At 42.4% G+C, this 14,490-nt stretch overlaps 2 protein-coding genes across 3 annotated transcripts in view; both read right to left on the bottom strand.

Moving 5' to 3' along the window:
- Positions 1-14,490, bottom strand: part of LOC125377429 — a 44,714-nt gene that overhangs the window by 23,587 nt on the left and 6,637 nt on the right. The gene's annotated exons all lie outside the window — the stretch shown is intronic.
- The window catches only part of LOC124128282, an 80,113-nt gene continuing 74,492 nt past the window's right edge, over positions 8,870-14,490 (bottom strand). The window contains exon 13 of the mRNA XM_048390745.1: positions 8,870-10,964. Coding sequence (XP_048246702.1) covers positions 10,309-10,964 — 656 coding nt within the window. The 3' untranslated portion in view covers positions 8,870-10,308. The remainder of the gene's footprint in view (positions 10,965-14,490) is intronic.

Raw genomic sequence — 14,490 nt, 5'->3', positions numbered from 1 at the left:
TCTTCACCTCTATCCCACATAACAAACTTAAGGAAAAACCTGATTCCGTGACCCATGGGGCTTTTGTTGCAAAACGCAGTGACCAGAGATACAGTCACATATCTATCTTCAGGTTCAGGGTAATTTGTCAAATTGAAAGTAAATAACATCTGAAGTTTACTGAGAAAAACATTTGTGAAATGCTAGACTTCCTCTTTGATAATTTCTCTGTAAAATGTAGGGGTGAGACATTTAGGCAAGAAGTAGGCATCCCTATGGTGACCTATTGTGTTCCGCTTCTTGCTGATCTGTTGCTTTATGCATATGAATCGGAATATCTGCTCGGTTTGGCAAAGGCAAAACAAGGTAATCTGACTGAGACGTTTAACTTAAACCTGCAGTGAAAGCATGTTCGGATTACGGATTGCGTGGCTGATACGATTGCTACTCCCTTGTTGTCAGCCATGTTTTCTGATATAACCCTACACTTGTGTATTTGTTAGTCATTCACTTGATGCTCAGTTAATGAATTTATTACAGGTATAACTAGTGGTAGCACCGCTCAGATTAGCGGGTCAATAATCCTATTTTGCATTTCTTGTGTCTGGGGTAGTTATTCATTATCTAAATTCAGGTTTGAAGTGAGGTGAAATGTGTGTTTTGTAATATGCACGTGGCAGCCAAGCAAGAGATGAATTGAATGTAAATCAACGGATCATTCCTAGCCATCAAAGAATCAACAGAAAATACGTTGATTGATTAATCGCTGTTATCTTGCACAGTGGATATGTCAAAAGTAAGTTTTTAATTGTCCAGGTTTACTAAAGCAAAAGGAATACACTCATATCATGGCGTGATATGCCGATGTAAAAACAACATACTATGTTCAAAGGTTAACCGATAATACGTTGATTGATCGCTCATTGTTATCTAACTCAAGGGATTTTTTAAGAACCGTGGATATTATGAAAATAGTTGTCATGTGGGCTTCTCAGCTGACCTTTGGGACTTGAAACCTATGTGAAACAACTGAAAAAAAACAAGTGGTCAGTTGAGAAACGAACACGGGTTATAATATCCCGAAACGCTATACATATTTTAAAATATTCGATTGTTCCAGAGACACGTGACATCGAAAATGTTTCTTTGTACGGCTGAAGATGTATGGGATATTGTTCCGTTATGTGGATATTCACGGGTACATTCCTCGAACAAGGTAGCTGCCTAAAATTATACATATAACTTTGGTAGGTTGTAATTATGATATTTGCATTTTGTTTTCATTCATTTGCTGCAGCATTGAACAGAATCATTCTTGTTCCTCTACGTCTTGGTTGGGAAGTTCTTCGATGCGCGACAGACGTTGTTTTCACAAGTCTGTATATATTACAGTCAATGTGTAAAATGAGATTCACTCAGGCAATTTATAAAATGTCCAAATAGAAAATTTATTTAACGCCTGGATATTATTTTACAAATTGCCTGAAAAATCTGTCCATTTATTTAAAAGATTGACTTAAAATGATTAAGACGTTCAAAGGGGCTTTAAAGATCACAATAGATTAATTATGCTAGGATTAGAAGCCAAACAATTTAGAAAAGTACTTTTAATCCTTACATTTTCAGTCACTTGGTGATGATATTAATCATAAAAATGTTAGGAATTCGTTATCATAATGATACAAATGGAATTTTTTCTCAGGCAATTTGTAAAATAAATATCCAGGCGTTAAATAAATTTTCTAAGTGAAAATGTTACACATTTTGACTGTAAAAATATACACACGATAAAGTGAGCAATGCTAAGGTGAAATATTTACTTTGTGTTGCAAGTTAAACTAGTGTAAACGAAAATCGCAAAATTACCAAGCAAGTGACTTATCAAAACTTCGTCACAATTACCGATGCTACCCACAAAGATACCTACATTTCCTTATTATTTCCAAAACTGTATTTCCTTTTGTTGACCAATGTGACAATACATCCTTATACTATCAATAAAGGTGTCAAATGCGCTTACGAATGGCGCAGCACAGGTCGCGAACTAGTCTAGATTTGCTATATCATCCGGGTATTTACGGGGAAAAGACAATAACAAAGGCAACAACCAGTCCCGCGGAGTTGCTTCAGATCAGTGCCCCTTTAAGCTTCAGGTATATCGATGATCTGATATCGTTCAAATGAACGATTTCTTCCACTGATTTACCCACCTGGACTAGAAATAAAGGAGACCAGTGAGACCACTTCATCTGTTTCATATTTAGATCCATGCATAAAGCTTCAGAGGTCAAAACACTGTCCACAAGACACAGGATATCAACGATAGCGTTTACATTCCATAACTTTTGAAGTACAATCGAGCATGTTCTTGCTACCATGACTTCAAAGAGCGACTCTTGCTCAGAAGATGTTTGATCAAGATCATAGGGGGCGGTCGGGTAGCCTAGTGGTTAAAGCGTTCGCTCGTCACGCCGAAGACCCGAGTTCGATTCCCGACATGGGCACAATGTGTGAAGCCCACCGTGATATTGGTGTCCCCCGCCGTGATATTGCTGGAATATTGCTCAAGGCGGCGTAAACCATACTCACTCACTCACTCACTCACTCACTATCATGGTTACAACACACAATAAAACCTTCAAAACTTTTTGTGGAAGACATGTGGTGGACATTTCCAAATTTGACGCATCCGTGACAAAAGTTGTGTCGGATGCAATTCCTTAGTTTGACTTGCTGATCTATTTCAACCCGAATCTTCACAGATCAAAAGTTGATGAGTAGATGCTTAGGCTAAAACATAACCTAGCGGTATATTCGTTATATGCTGACTTTGATAAATTGATAAATGCATTTAGTGATGAAATACTGTCAGCATCCCCAAATATACTCTTCAAAAAAAAGAAATGCGATACAATTTATTTTGGCAATAAAAGAAAAATCAGCGGACCAAGAGGTGCAAAACGAAGTGGTTTTATGTGTTTTAGTGACAGTGACACATTTCCGTGATCAAAATGATCACAACAAGGACATGAAAACAATACGTCGGGAAACAAGTACGATTCGGAAAAAAACGCACCCAGTACATTAACAAAAGTACCATGGAGTTGCACGTACTAAACCTGCAGCAACACCATAAACGGTAGTAAAGTGCAGTGTTTTTGATTGCCTGGCATCTGTGTCAGTCGAACAGTGACAGTTCAACAACACGCCAAGATTAACAGAAGTGAAACGAAACAGCGTCAAAGGACGCTTGCAGGCAGGGGAATCCCGATTAGCTGTAGCCAGGGTTTTCAATATAGCACCCAGCACCATCACAAGGCTATTGGATCAGTTTCAACAGCACGGGTCAACACGTGATCGGCCAAGGTCGGGATGACCAAGAGTAACCACCCCCGCCCAAGATCGCTACATCCGAGTGCGCCATCTACGTGAAAGCACGACCACAGACACCTTAACCGCATCCCAAATACCCTGACTGCGCAGAATCTCCGACCAGACCGTACGACACCGTTTAAGAGCAGCAGGTCTACGAGCAAAACGTCCTGTTCGATGCCTCATATTGAGTCGACAACATCGAGATCAAGATTTCTCCACCGTCGAGGGAATGAAAGAGCACAGGTCTACAGACGTCGTGGAGAACGTTACGCGTACAGGAAGTGGACAGGTTTGGTGGGGGTAGCGTTATGATGTGGGCGGCTATCTCTCATAATGGCAGGACAGGGTTGGTTGACATCTAGGGCAGTCTTACGGTTCAACGATACATTAACGAAATTCTCCTACCACACGTCCTCCCAATTGCAGCCAACGGTAACGGTGCATTCCAGCAGGACAACGCTCGGCCATATACAGCACGGATCACAAGAGCCTGTCTTTACAACAACAACGTTGATGTTCTCCCCTGACCCTCCAGATTCCCGGATATGAACCCGATAGTGCACCTGTGGGATGAATTGGATAGACGGCTACGCAGACGTCAACCACAACCCCAGACTTTGCAGCTGTTGACTTTCGTGTTGCAGGTCGAGTGGGCTATCATACCCCAGGATGTGATTCGCATAATCGTGTCTTCCATGGGCAGGAGATGTCAGGCCGCTATCGATTCGAACGGACCTTCACCTTGGACTTTTCCTATGTACCGATAACTGAGATGAGTACTATCACCAAGTGTTCTCCCCAAAACATTTTGGCTCCATACCTTGTACAGTTCCTCGTGTAAATGTATTTTCCTACCTTACACAAAACTGACTTAACGTTTCTTTTTTTAAGAGTATATATAATCGATATTTCACTCAAGTAAAATAACATGTAGAAATGGCGCTTAATGCCCGAACGACTTTCATAATAAGCGAAACATTTTACATTTTCTAGTCAAACACAATGTTTATCTTATCTGCAAAGTTAAGTGTTAACTTGTGGGTGCTCCACTCGTGAAAATACCAGTCACTTGATGAGTAACACATTCTAGATCTGACAAGACAAGACAAGAGTCCTCTATTGATTTCCCTCTTATAACATTGAGCAGATGATGATGATGATGATGATGATGATGATGATGATATGTATGTGTGTTTGTGTGTATTTACACTCCGCACTCAGCCATGTGCCAGCTATATCACTGTGGTCTGTAAATATTTGAGTCAACCCAGTGTCTGGCTTCATCAGTAACATCCCGTCTCGTCGGGTGCAATGTCAAGCATTCAGGCAAGTCACTGATCATGAGCCTGTGACCACCCGATTCAATGTAGTTGCTTTGTACGACAAGCCGACGATGAGATTTATACCGACGACATACAGGACGATTTGACATCTCTCTCTCTCTCTCTCTCTCTCTCTCTCTCTCTCTCTCTCTCTCTCTCTGTCTCTCTCTGTACGCATGTTCTTTTTATTATTAAATGTATATCCTTCTCTTGTAGGTGCTCTCGAAACGATATGTTGGAAACGCGTCCAAAACTATCCAAGTCACTCCAAACCAAGGTATGTAAGATCGATGGTCATGTCACTGATCATGAGCCTGTGACCACGGGATTCAATGTAGTTGTTTTGTACGACTAGCCGACGATGGGATTTATACCGACGACATACAGCGACGATTTGATATCTCTCCAAGGTATATAAGATTGATGGTCACGTCTCGCCCGGACAACGCTCAGAGGCGCCAATACCGAGATGACACGCTTCGACCAATGTCCGAAAACCACGTGTTCAGCCGATAACCGATTGAAAACGAGGTTCCGCGTCATACGGTTGTTTTAGCGCCTGATCTGATTTTTTCGATAATTTCAAGCAATCCAAGATCCCATATCAACACAGCATTCTCGGTTAAATTGTAGTCGTGCTATTTTACGAACGCTTCTCTCCGATGTCGAGGTTCTGTCAACTCCATAACATTCTGTGATAACCCGAGATTGGAATCCAATGTGCTTTATAAGAAATAAGATGGACGTAGCTTGTAGTTCCACATAGTTGTCTACCGCCGAGCCTCGATATAACCTGCCGCCATAACTGGCAACGTTATCAACGTTACCCACCATGCATTGCTGAGGTCTTATTGCGTGAGATTGCATCGGGACCATTAATTTACAACGATGTGTTACATAAGAGGTTATAGCACATTCGGCGTCTTTGATAAGAGATGGTACTTGTTATTACCCTGTCTGGCGCTCGGCAACAAGGCTTGGTCGGCTTAGAGTCAGTATACTGTGTCTTAGCTGGGTATTCATGTTAAACTGAGGCATGGCATCTGTCGGCCAACACTATAACATCGAGATTAGTCCGGACTAGTACAATCACACGCACGCACGCACGCACGCAAGCACGCACACACACACACACACACACACACGCACATGCACGTTGCTATATAAGTGTAATAATCTTAAACCCCTCTTCACCTCACCACCTCTCGGAAACCTAAGTATTTCTGTTCGGAAGAAGGGGGTAGCGAAGCTGACACGTCAGACGGAGTCAGGGACGCTTCTACATGTACGTCTAGTTCGGAAGGGGAATGCGACGACGTTACGTCAGACAGCGATAACGACGCTATTACATGTGCGTCTAGTTCGGAAGGGAAATCCGACGACGTTACGTCAGACAGCGATAACGATGCAACTACATGTGCGTCTAGTTCGGAAGGGGAATCCGACGACGTTCCGTTAGACAGCGATAACGATGCAACTACATGTACGTCTAGTTCGAAAGGGGAATCCGACGACGTTACGTCAGACAGCGATAACGATGCAACTACATCTACATCTAGATTGGAAGGGGAATCCGACGACGTTACATCAGACTGCGATAACGACGCAACTACATGTACGTCTAGTTCGGAGCACGAGGGGAGGTGGAGTTGAACCATCCAGCCACAAGCTAGAACCATCAAGAGCAGTGTACCACATTCCGTGCAGTTGTAGGCAAGCTTTCATTGGAGAAACATCTAGGCCCCTCAAATCCCGAATTAAAGAACATCAAAGTTTAGTCTCCAAAGATGAGTGAGTTGGGTTCAGCGCTGCTTTTAACATTATTCCAGTTATATCACGGCGTGTCAGCTTAATGTTCAAGGAAAGCCCGGAGTGATATAGGTCTCAGACGTTTACCACTTCAGCTAGACCCACGGTGGTGTGTGTCGTTGTGGGTGTTGGTGGTGTTATCGATGTTGTTGGTGTTGTTGTTGATCTTGTTGTTTGTGGTATTGGTGTTGATCTTGCTGTTGTTGGTATTGGTGAAGTTGGTGGTGTAAAAGGTCGTGCGTGTTGTTGGTGGTCGTGTCGGTGGTGTTCTTGCTGTGGTTGGTTGTGTTGTTGATGTTGTTGTTGTTGATATAGTTGTTGTTTGTGTTGTTGGGGTTGATCTTGCTATTGTTGGTATTGGTGTTGTTATGGTGTTAGTGATCGTGCGTGTTGTTGGTATTGGTGTTGTTATGGTGTTAGTGATCGTGTCGTGTTGGTGGTCATGTTGATGTTGATGGTGTTAGTGGCGGCACATGCATAAGGTTTATACAACCTAAACCTCCATCTCCCTACCAGCTTGTTGCCTTGAAATCGTATTCGGAAACTGTACAGGTTTTCAAGACAAATGTTACCGAGGAACATTATGGAATAATATAACAAAATCATATTATAATGGTTAAAGTGTCCCAATGCTGAGGGCATTTCTGTTGCCTGGTATATTGCTACAACTATGTTTGCTGTTTAACGCCACATTCAGCAATTGTTGAGATAAATGACAGTGGTCTATAAATAATCAAGTCTCGACCAAACAGTTCAGTAATTGCCATCATGAGCATCGATCCACGCAATTTATAGCTAAAATGGGGAGAATTATCTTTAAACTGCCCGCATGTTATCAGAATTAGCAGACCATTGTAACTTGATAATGCCCTCATATTGCTTGACTCCCGTTGTTAGGGAGTCAGCTTTGACGTCATCTAATTTGTTCTTCAGTGGCATTCGTTGTTTGTTGATTGCAGTAAATATTTCAAAACCGATATTGATGTTTATATTCATCTGAAAACAAATTCTATCTAATTTATCTATAATAACGGTAACGCTATTTTTGCTGGTAATAATCATTCGCATAAGCCCTCAATCTTTTAAACTGCCCTCCTTCGTCCGGCAAATCAGCAAATTTTAAGTTATTATTATCAAAACAATAGCTTATTGCAATGTCACTTCCTTTATTTTGTTTGATAAATATCTAAAGAAATCCCACTGCTATCCCCTGTCAGCATGCAAAACGAGGCGACAGCATCCATCGATTGGTCAGGTTCGGCGACTTGCCTTCTTGTGTGTCGTACCATGTACCATAATAGATTTACGTCACCCATGAAGATCAAAGTCAGAAAAGGTCTTCAGCAACACATGCAAGTTGTGAGAGGCGACTATGCTTGTAAGAGGGGACAAATAGGATTGGACGGTGAGGCTCGCTGACTTGGTTTATGCATGCCATCGTATCCAAATTGCGAAAATGGATGCTCTTGACGCCAATCACTGAATTGTCTGGTCCAGACTCGATTAGTTAACGACCAGCATCATATTGCTGGAATATTGTTGAGTGCGGCGTTAATCAACGAACAAACAAATAAACAAAAACAACAACAAACGTTTTACCTTTTATCTAAATGTTACATACATTTACACATATCACATCAAGATTACAGGTTCAGGGGGTTATAGTTGATAGGTGTAGGAGATCATAAGTTAAACTTCTGGTTTTGTGTTGTGTACACACTACCCTGTTTACTTGTGATATTTGTACATACGAAGATGAATGCCTTCTTTCACAGAGAAGACATGTTCGAGTCATGTAGTTCCTGATCAGTAGGGATCTGCAACAAATCTGTGTGTTCTTATCACGATCATTGTCACCATCCCGACAGTGCCTTGACAATCATTGTCACCATCCCGACAGTGCCTTGACAATCATTTTCACCATCACGACAGAGCCTTGTCAATCATTGTCACCATCACGACAGCCCTTGACAATCATTGTCACCATCACGACAGTGCCTTGACAATCATTGTCACCATCACGACAGTGCCTTGACAATCATTATCACCATCCCGACAGTGCCTTGACAATCATTGTCACCATCACGACAGCGCCTTGACAATCATTGTTTCCGTCACGACAACGCCTTGAAAATCGTTGTCACCATCACGACAGCCCTTGACAATCATTGTCACCATCAAGACAACGCCTTGACAATCATTGTCACCATCACGACAGCCCTTGACAATCATTGTCACTATCACGACAGTGCCTTGACAATCATTGTCACCATCATGACAACGCCTTGACAATCATTGTCACAATCACGACAACGCCTTGACAACCATTGTCACCACCACGACAGCGCCTTGATAATCATTGTCCCCATCACGTAAATGCCTTGACAATTATTGTCACTATCACGACAGCGCCTTTACAATCATTGTCACCATCATGACAACGCCTTGACAATCATTGTCACAATCACGACAATGCTTTGACAACCATTGTCACCATCACAACAACGCCCTGACAATCATTGTTTCCTTCATGACAACGCCTTGAAAATCATTGTCACCATCACGACAGCCCTTGACAATCATTGTCACCATCATGACAACGCCGTGGCAATCATTATCACCATCACGACAACGCCTTGACAACCATTGTCACCATCACGACAACGCCTTGACAATCATTGTCACCATCACAACGGCGCATTAACAATCATTGTCACCATCACGACAGCGTATTGACAATCATTGTCATTATCACGACAGCCCTTGACGATCATTGTCACCATCACGACAGCGCCTGAACAATCATTGTCACCATCATGACAACGCCTTGACAACCATTGTCCCCATCACGACAGCACCTTGACAATCATTGTCCCCATCATGACAGCGCCTTGACAATCATTGTCACCATCATGACAGCGCCTTGACAATCATTGTCACAATCACGACAGCCCTTGAAATCATTGTCACCATCATGACAACGCCTTGACAATCATTGTCACCACCACGACAACGCCTTGACAATCATTGTTACCATCACGACGGCGCCTTGACAATCATTGTCACCGTCATGACAACGCCTTTACAATCGTCACCATCATGCAACGCCTTGACAACCATTGTCACCATCATGACAACGCCTTGACAATCATTGTCACTATCACGACAACGCCTTGACAGTCATTGTCACCATCATGACAGCCCTTGACAATCATTGTCACCATCATGACAACGCCTTGACAATCATTGTCACCATCACGACCGCGCCTTAACAATCATTGTCACCGTCATGACAACGCCTTTACAATCGTCACCATCATGCAACGCCTTGACAACCATTGTCACCATCATGACAACGCCTTGACAATCATTGTCACTATCACGACAACGCCTTGACAGTCATTGTCACCATCACGACAGCCCTTGACAATCATTGTCACCATCACGACAACGTCTTGACAACCATTGTCACCATCACGACCGCGCCTTAACAATCATTGTCACCTTCACGTCAGCCCTTGACAATCACTGTCACCATCACGACAGGGCCTGAACAATTATTGTCTCCATCACGACAACGCCCTGATAACCATTGTCACCATCACGACAGCGCCTTAACAATCATTGTCCCCATCACGACTACGCCTTGACAATCATTGTCACTATCACGACAGCACTTGACAACCATTGTCACCATCACGACAACGCCTTAACAATCATTGTCCCCATCACGACTACGCCTTGACAATCATTGTCACTATCACGACAGCACTTGACAACCATTGTCACCATCACGACAGCGCCTTGACAATCACTGTCACCATCACGACAGCGCCTTGACAATCATTGCTTTCTTCTCCTCTGTCATGTTGATGTCGCTGCCCACTACAAGTGTCATGCTGACAGTGAGGAGAGATGGGTTATACACCCCGAACATCGGCCACAGTGGCTGACTGGAGTCTACATTGTCTAATGTCGACATCACTTTGTTCTCCTTCACATCAATGAAGACAATCTTCTTCCTGGCGTCATCATAGACAACACCGTAATGTAGTGTGTGTGATGCCCCTGCTGTGTTGGGGAGAGTGTCAGGCAGACACAGCACCTGCTCCTCCTCCTTCCATGTCCTCCTGCATATCCCGCCGTGTGTAGTACAGTGGGTGACGGCCATGCTGCAGGAGCTGGGTTCTCCATTGATAGAATGAGACACGTCCCTCTGCTCCTCCCTGCATACACCCACCTCCAGGATGAGGGCCTCCACTGTGAGTGGTTTGTCCAGACTGACCCTGTTCACCACCTCCCAGTACTGGGGCCAGCCAGCCCGGGGGAGGGGGGCAGTGCTACATGTGCCCCAGTACTTCTTCAGTTTCCCCTCCCCTGCAGGTCTGGTGTCCGACTTCCTGTTGAACAGGACTCCTTCTGTGTTGATGTGGACTTTGGCGAGATTGACTCTGTCTTTGTCATACTTCAGATGTATACCTACAACACATGAATGTAGTTTACAAGTGAATAACACTTGAGACAAATTGGGATATTAAAGTTGTACAAAAATATCCAATTGCAAGGAATGCACAGCTAAGTACAATGCACTGATAAACAAATAGTGTAATAGTATGAACATCAGACCTACTGTGTATTACGTTTTGGTGTATGTATACTGTAATCTTTTAACGCGAATGTAAAATAAGTTCGTAACAGCTCTGGTGTAAAAGGTTCGTCACTGAACTATTTGCAGTGGCGATTATGAATTACTAAAACAAAAGGATACACATCGCGCAATAATCACGCAGAGCGCGAATACTCGCGATCACAGTTGTTCACCGTCGTTTAACAGAAACACGAGTGAACGCGGTATAATGAGGAAGAAGCTTAAAATGAAGATGTTGAGATCACAGTGTCACGTGACCTGGTGACGTCATCCGGTAGTTGGTGGAGTATGGTGTAGCACGTTGGAGGACGCACAGGGGGCTGGGTGCTTGGCAATGGGAGACAGTAGATGGGCAGCATTATCAGAACAGGACACAAACAGTCAATAACACAATAAACAATAAGCGACATTAAATGTAGTGAACAAGTCATGTTTGAAATATTTCTGGAACATTCTGCTATTATTTTATTTGGAGTATGTTAAAGTGTTCTTCTGTAAACGAAAACCAAACAGCAATTAAATTAATTGTAAATATACAAATATATTTTGAAATGTCCTCGCGCTTTGCTGTTAGAATAAACGTCGTGCGGCACGTGCGAAATAGACCAGCCGCCCGCCCAGAACGTGCAAATCATGTCGACACCGCTCCAGCCGAGGCGCGTGCTATTTGATTGCTCTCAGTTTCAAAAGCAGATGCCAGCAGATGAACAATTGTTGTCAATTTCATTCTTATGATTTCTGAAAATTGGTTTCGAAAACATCACGACAAACATTTGGTTTTGTGAAATTAAGATCAAATGCGCTTATGTCATTGTGTGGACAAAATTTAGATTGATTTCTATTGTACCACAGAGTAGGAATTACGAGTGGAAAGAGAACTTTCCCGTTAACTAACTGTGAACACGAATGTTACCCTGAAAATTGACCAGTGACCAGCTGTCGACGAGGACCAATTATCGCTTAGTCCACGCTACAGCGCGCACGTGATCGCATCTCGTTTTACCTTTGCTCGGTTTCATTAGAAGAGAGAAATATTTATCTACAAATGATAAACAAAAATTACTCCTGTGAATAAATATTAAAAAACATACCCTATAACCACCTTGCTGAAATACAACTTTAGAAGAGACACGCGGGCGGTGTCACGTGACTAACTCACGCGGAAACAAAAATCCAACAACACGATGATGCACTTTCAGATCTGTCAAAGCTTACTTTCTGTCTGTCATTTCTTCCCCCAAAAACATTTCTAAAACCTATTTGAGCTATTTTCCAAATGTGAATAACCCTGTATATATCGCGAAATCCATAGTACATAGTGTGGCATGCACATTGGTCTACGTCAGTTTGCAGACGACAAATTGATAAAAGCATTTCTTATTAATTGTAACAAATATAAAAACAGCTTGCGATACCAGAGAAAATAAAAAAATGTAATTTGTAAAACTGAAGCGGTGTGCTTTATCACGTGGCACGTGCTGTTTAGATGATGGCGATAACTGGTACAGTTTGTCAACGGAACATTTCTTTTTCCACTATTTTGATTCCCTGTTGTCGCGTTATAACAGGAAGCTAATGATTTTTTTCTACGCACAGAAATACGCGCATTTGTCCATTTGCAAAGTTTATTGCACAGTAAACTTTTAACGTGGGATATTTCAGAAATAACATGAAAAATGGCGATACCTGGTCGTTAACAAGTAGGGATAAGTTTATTATTATTAAATAGTTAATGTTTTCAAAAAAATGTGTCAATGGACGCAAACCCCAATTAGCAAAATATAACCTGTAAATAAAAATCAAAAACGCTGTTTACTAGAGTTTCACGATGCAGGTTATGAAAAATGAAAAAGTGATATTTAAAGCAGTGAGATAGTATTTTCAGTGAGAAATGACAGAAAGATTTAAATAAAAGCGACTTAACTCTTTCCATGACATAACAAACAACATTTGTATGATTGTACGCAATGTTGAAACTAAATGACTGTCAGGATTAGAAAATCAACAGATGTATGTCCCTCAAATAATTGACTGGTGGCAGCGATGGTATAGAGAGTTCCGCGAACGGGCTATCGCTGCGAGGAGCTTGCAGCCGCAAGTTCTGATCTCTCCCCTACAACGCATAATGCAGGGACGTGTACGCCGACGTCAACGGCTACCGTCTACGTTAGCAGAATTGGATTTTTCCACTGACAGAAATACGCACATTTGCCCATTTGCAAAGTTTATTGCACAGTTAACTTTGAACGTGGGATATTTCAGAAATAACATGAAAAATGGCGATAACTGGTCGGTGACAAGTAGGGATAATTTTATTGATTATTATGAAATAGGAAATGTTTTTAAATAATTTTTGTCAATGGACGCAAACCCCAATTAGCAAAATATAACCTGTAAATACAAGTCAATAACGCTATTTACTAGAGCTTCGCCAGCTTAAGGTCCGGGGTTCAATCCCCGGCCGCGTCATACGAAAAGATGTTAAAAGATGACACTTGTTGTTACCCTGTCTGAGGCTGGACATTAAGGGGCTATAACAAGGACTAGTCGGCTCGGAGTCAGTATACTGTGTCTGAGTGGGGTATTCATGTTAAACTGCCACATGGTATCTAAGTGAGCAAGCATATAAATCGGCATCAGACTATTTCAAGCAGCCACACACAAGTGCAATAATCATGGAAGCGACGTTAAACCTAATTTCACCTCACCTCACCCAAGATCTATGTCATATTTTACTCATCACCACTAAGTGCATTTTGTATTTTGAATAATGCCTCATTGATGGTGTGATATTTCAATATCATTTGCTTCAGTTTTCTATGATTGTAACTATACCTATCGCCACGGTCTATGATCTCCAAAACTGTACATGATGATGAGAAATGTTACGAACGGTCGTCAGAAGAAAACCGCGATTAGCTGTGCAGAGTTGCGTCCATTGGACACGCCAGAAATATGGATGCCAGAGATGGAACAGTTTTTGGAACCAAAACCTAACGCCCCAACACACCCGAAACATCTCACGTGGGTATCCTCCGTGCACTGGCTAGGGGGTCATTCTTGATTTTGTCAAAATCGCTGCGAGCTCTGTACTGATATGGGGCAGGATCACTATGACTGCCAGAACGCCACTGCATATTGTCCATACATGTAAGACAGTCACTGGACAGTACTACCGAGATAGCATGCTAGCGGCGATAGTAGTTCCGTTTTCGCTGCATGCTAGTCCACGTTTTGCCTTTCAAGACGAAAATGTATCGTTCATGACTACCTCCAACAGCAAAACATCACAAGATTGCAATGAGCAGCCATGAGTTCTGATCTCTCCCCTATAACGCATAATCCGGGGACGTGTAC

The sequence above is a fragment of the Haliotis rufescens genome, unplaced genomic scaffold (genome assembly GCF_023055435.1).
Source record: "Haliotis rufescens isolate VD_foot unplaced genomic scaffold, xgHalRufe1.0.p SCAF_9, whole genome shotgun sequence".
NCBI lineage: Eukaryota > Metazoa > Mollusca > Gastropoda > Lepetellida > Haliotidae > Haliotis > Haliotis rufescens.
Note: the sequence above shows the minus strand (reverse complement) of the source record. Positions and strands in the feature narration are given on the sequence as shown.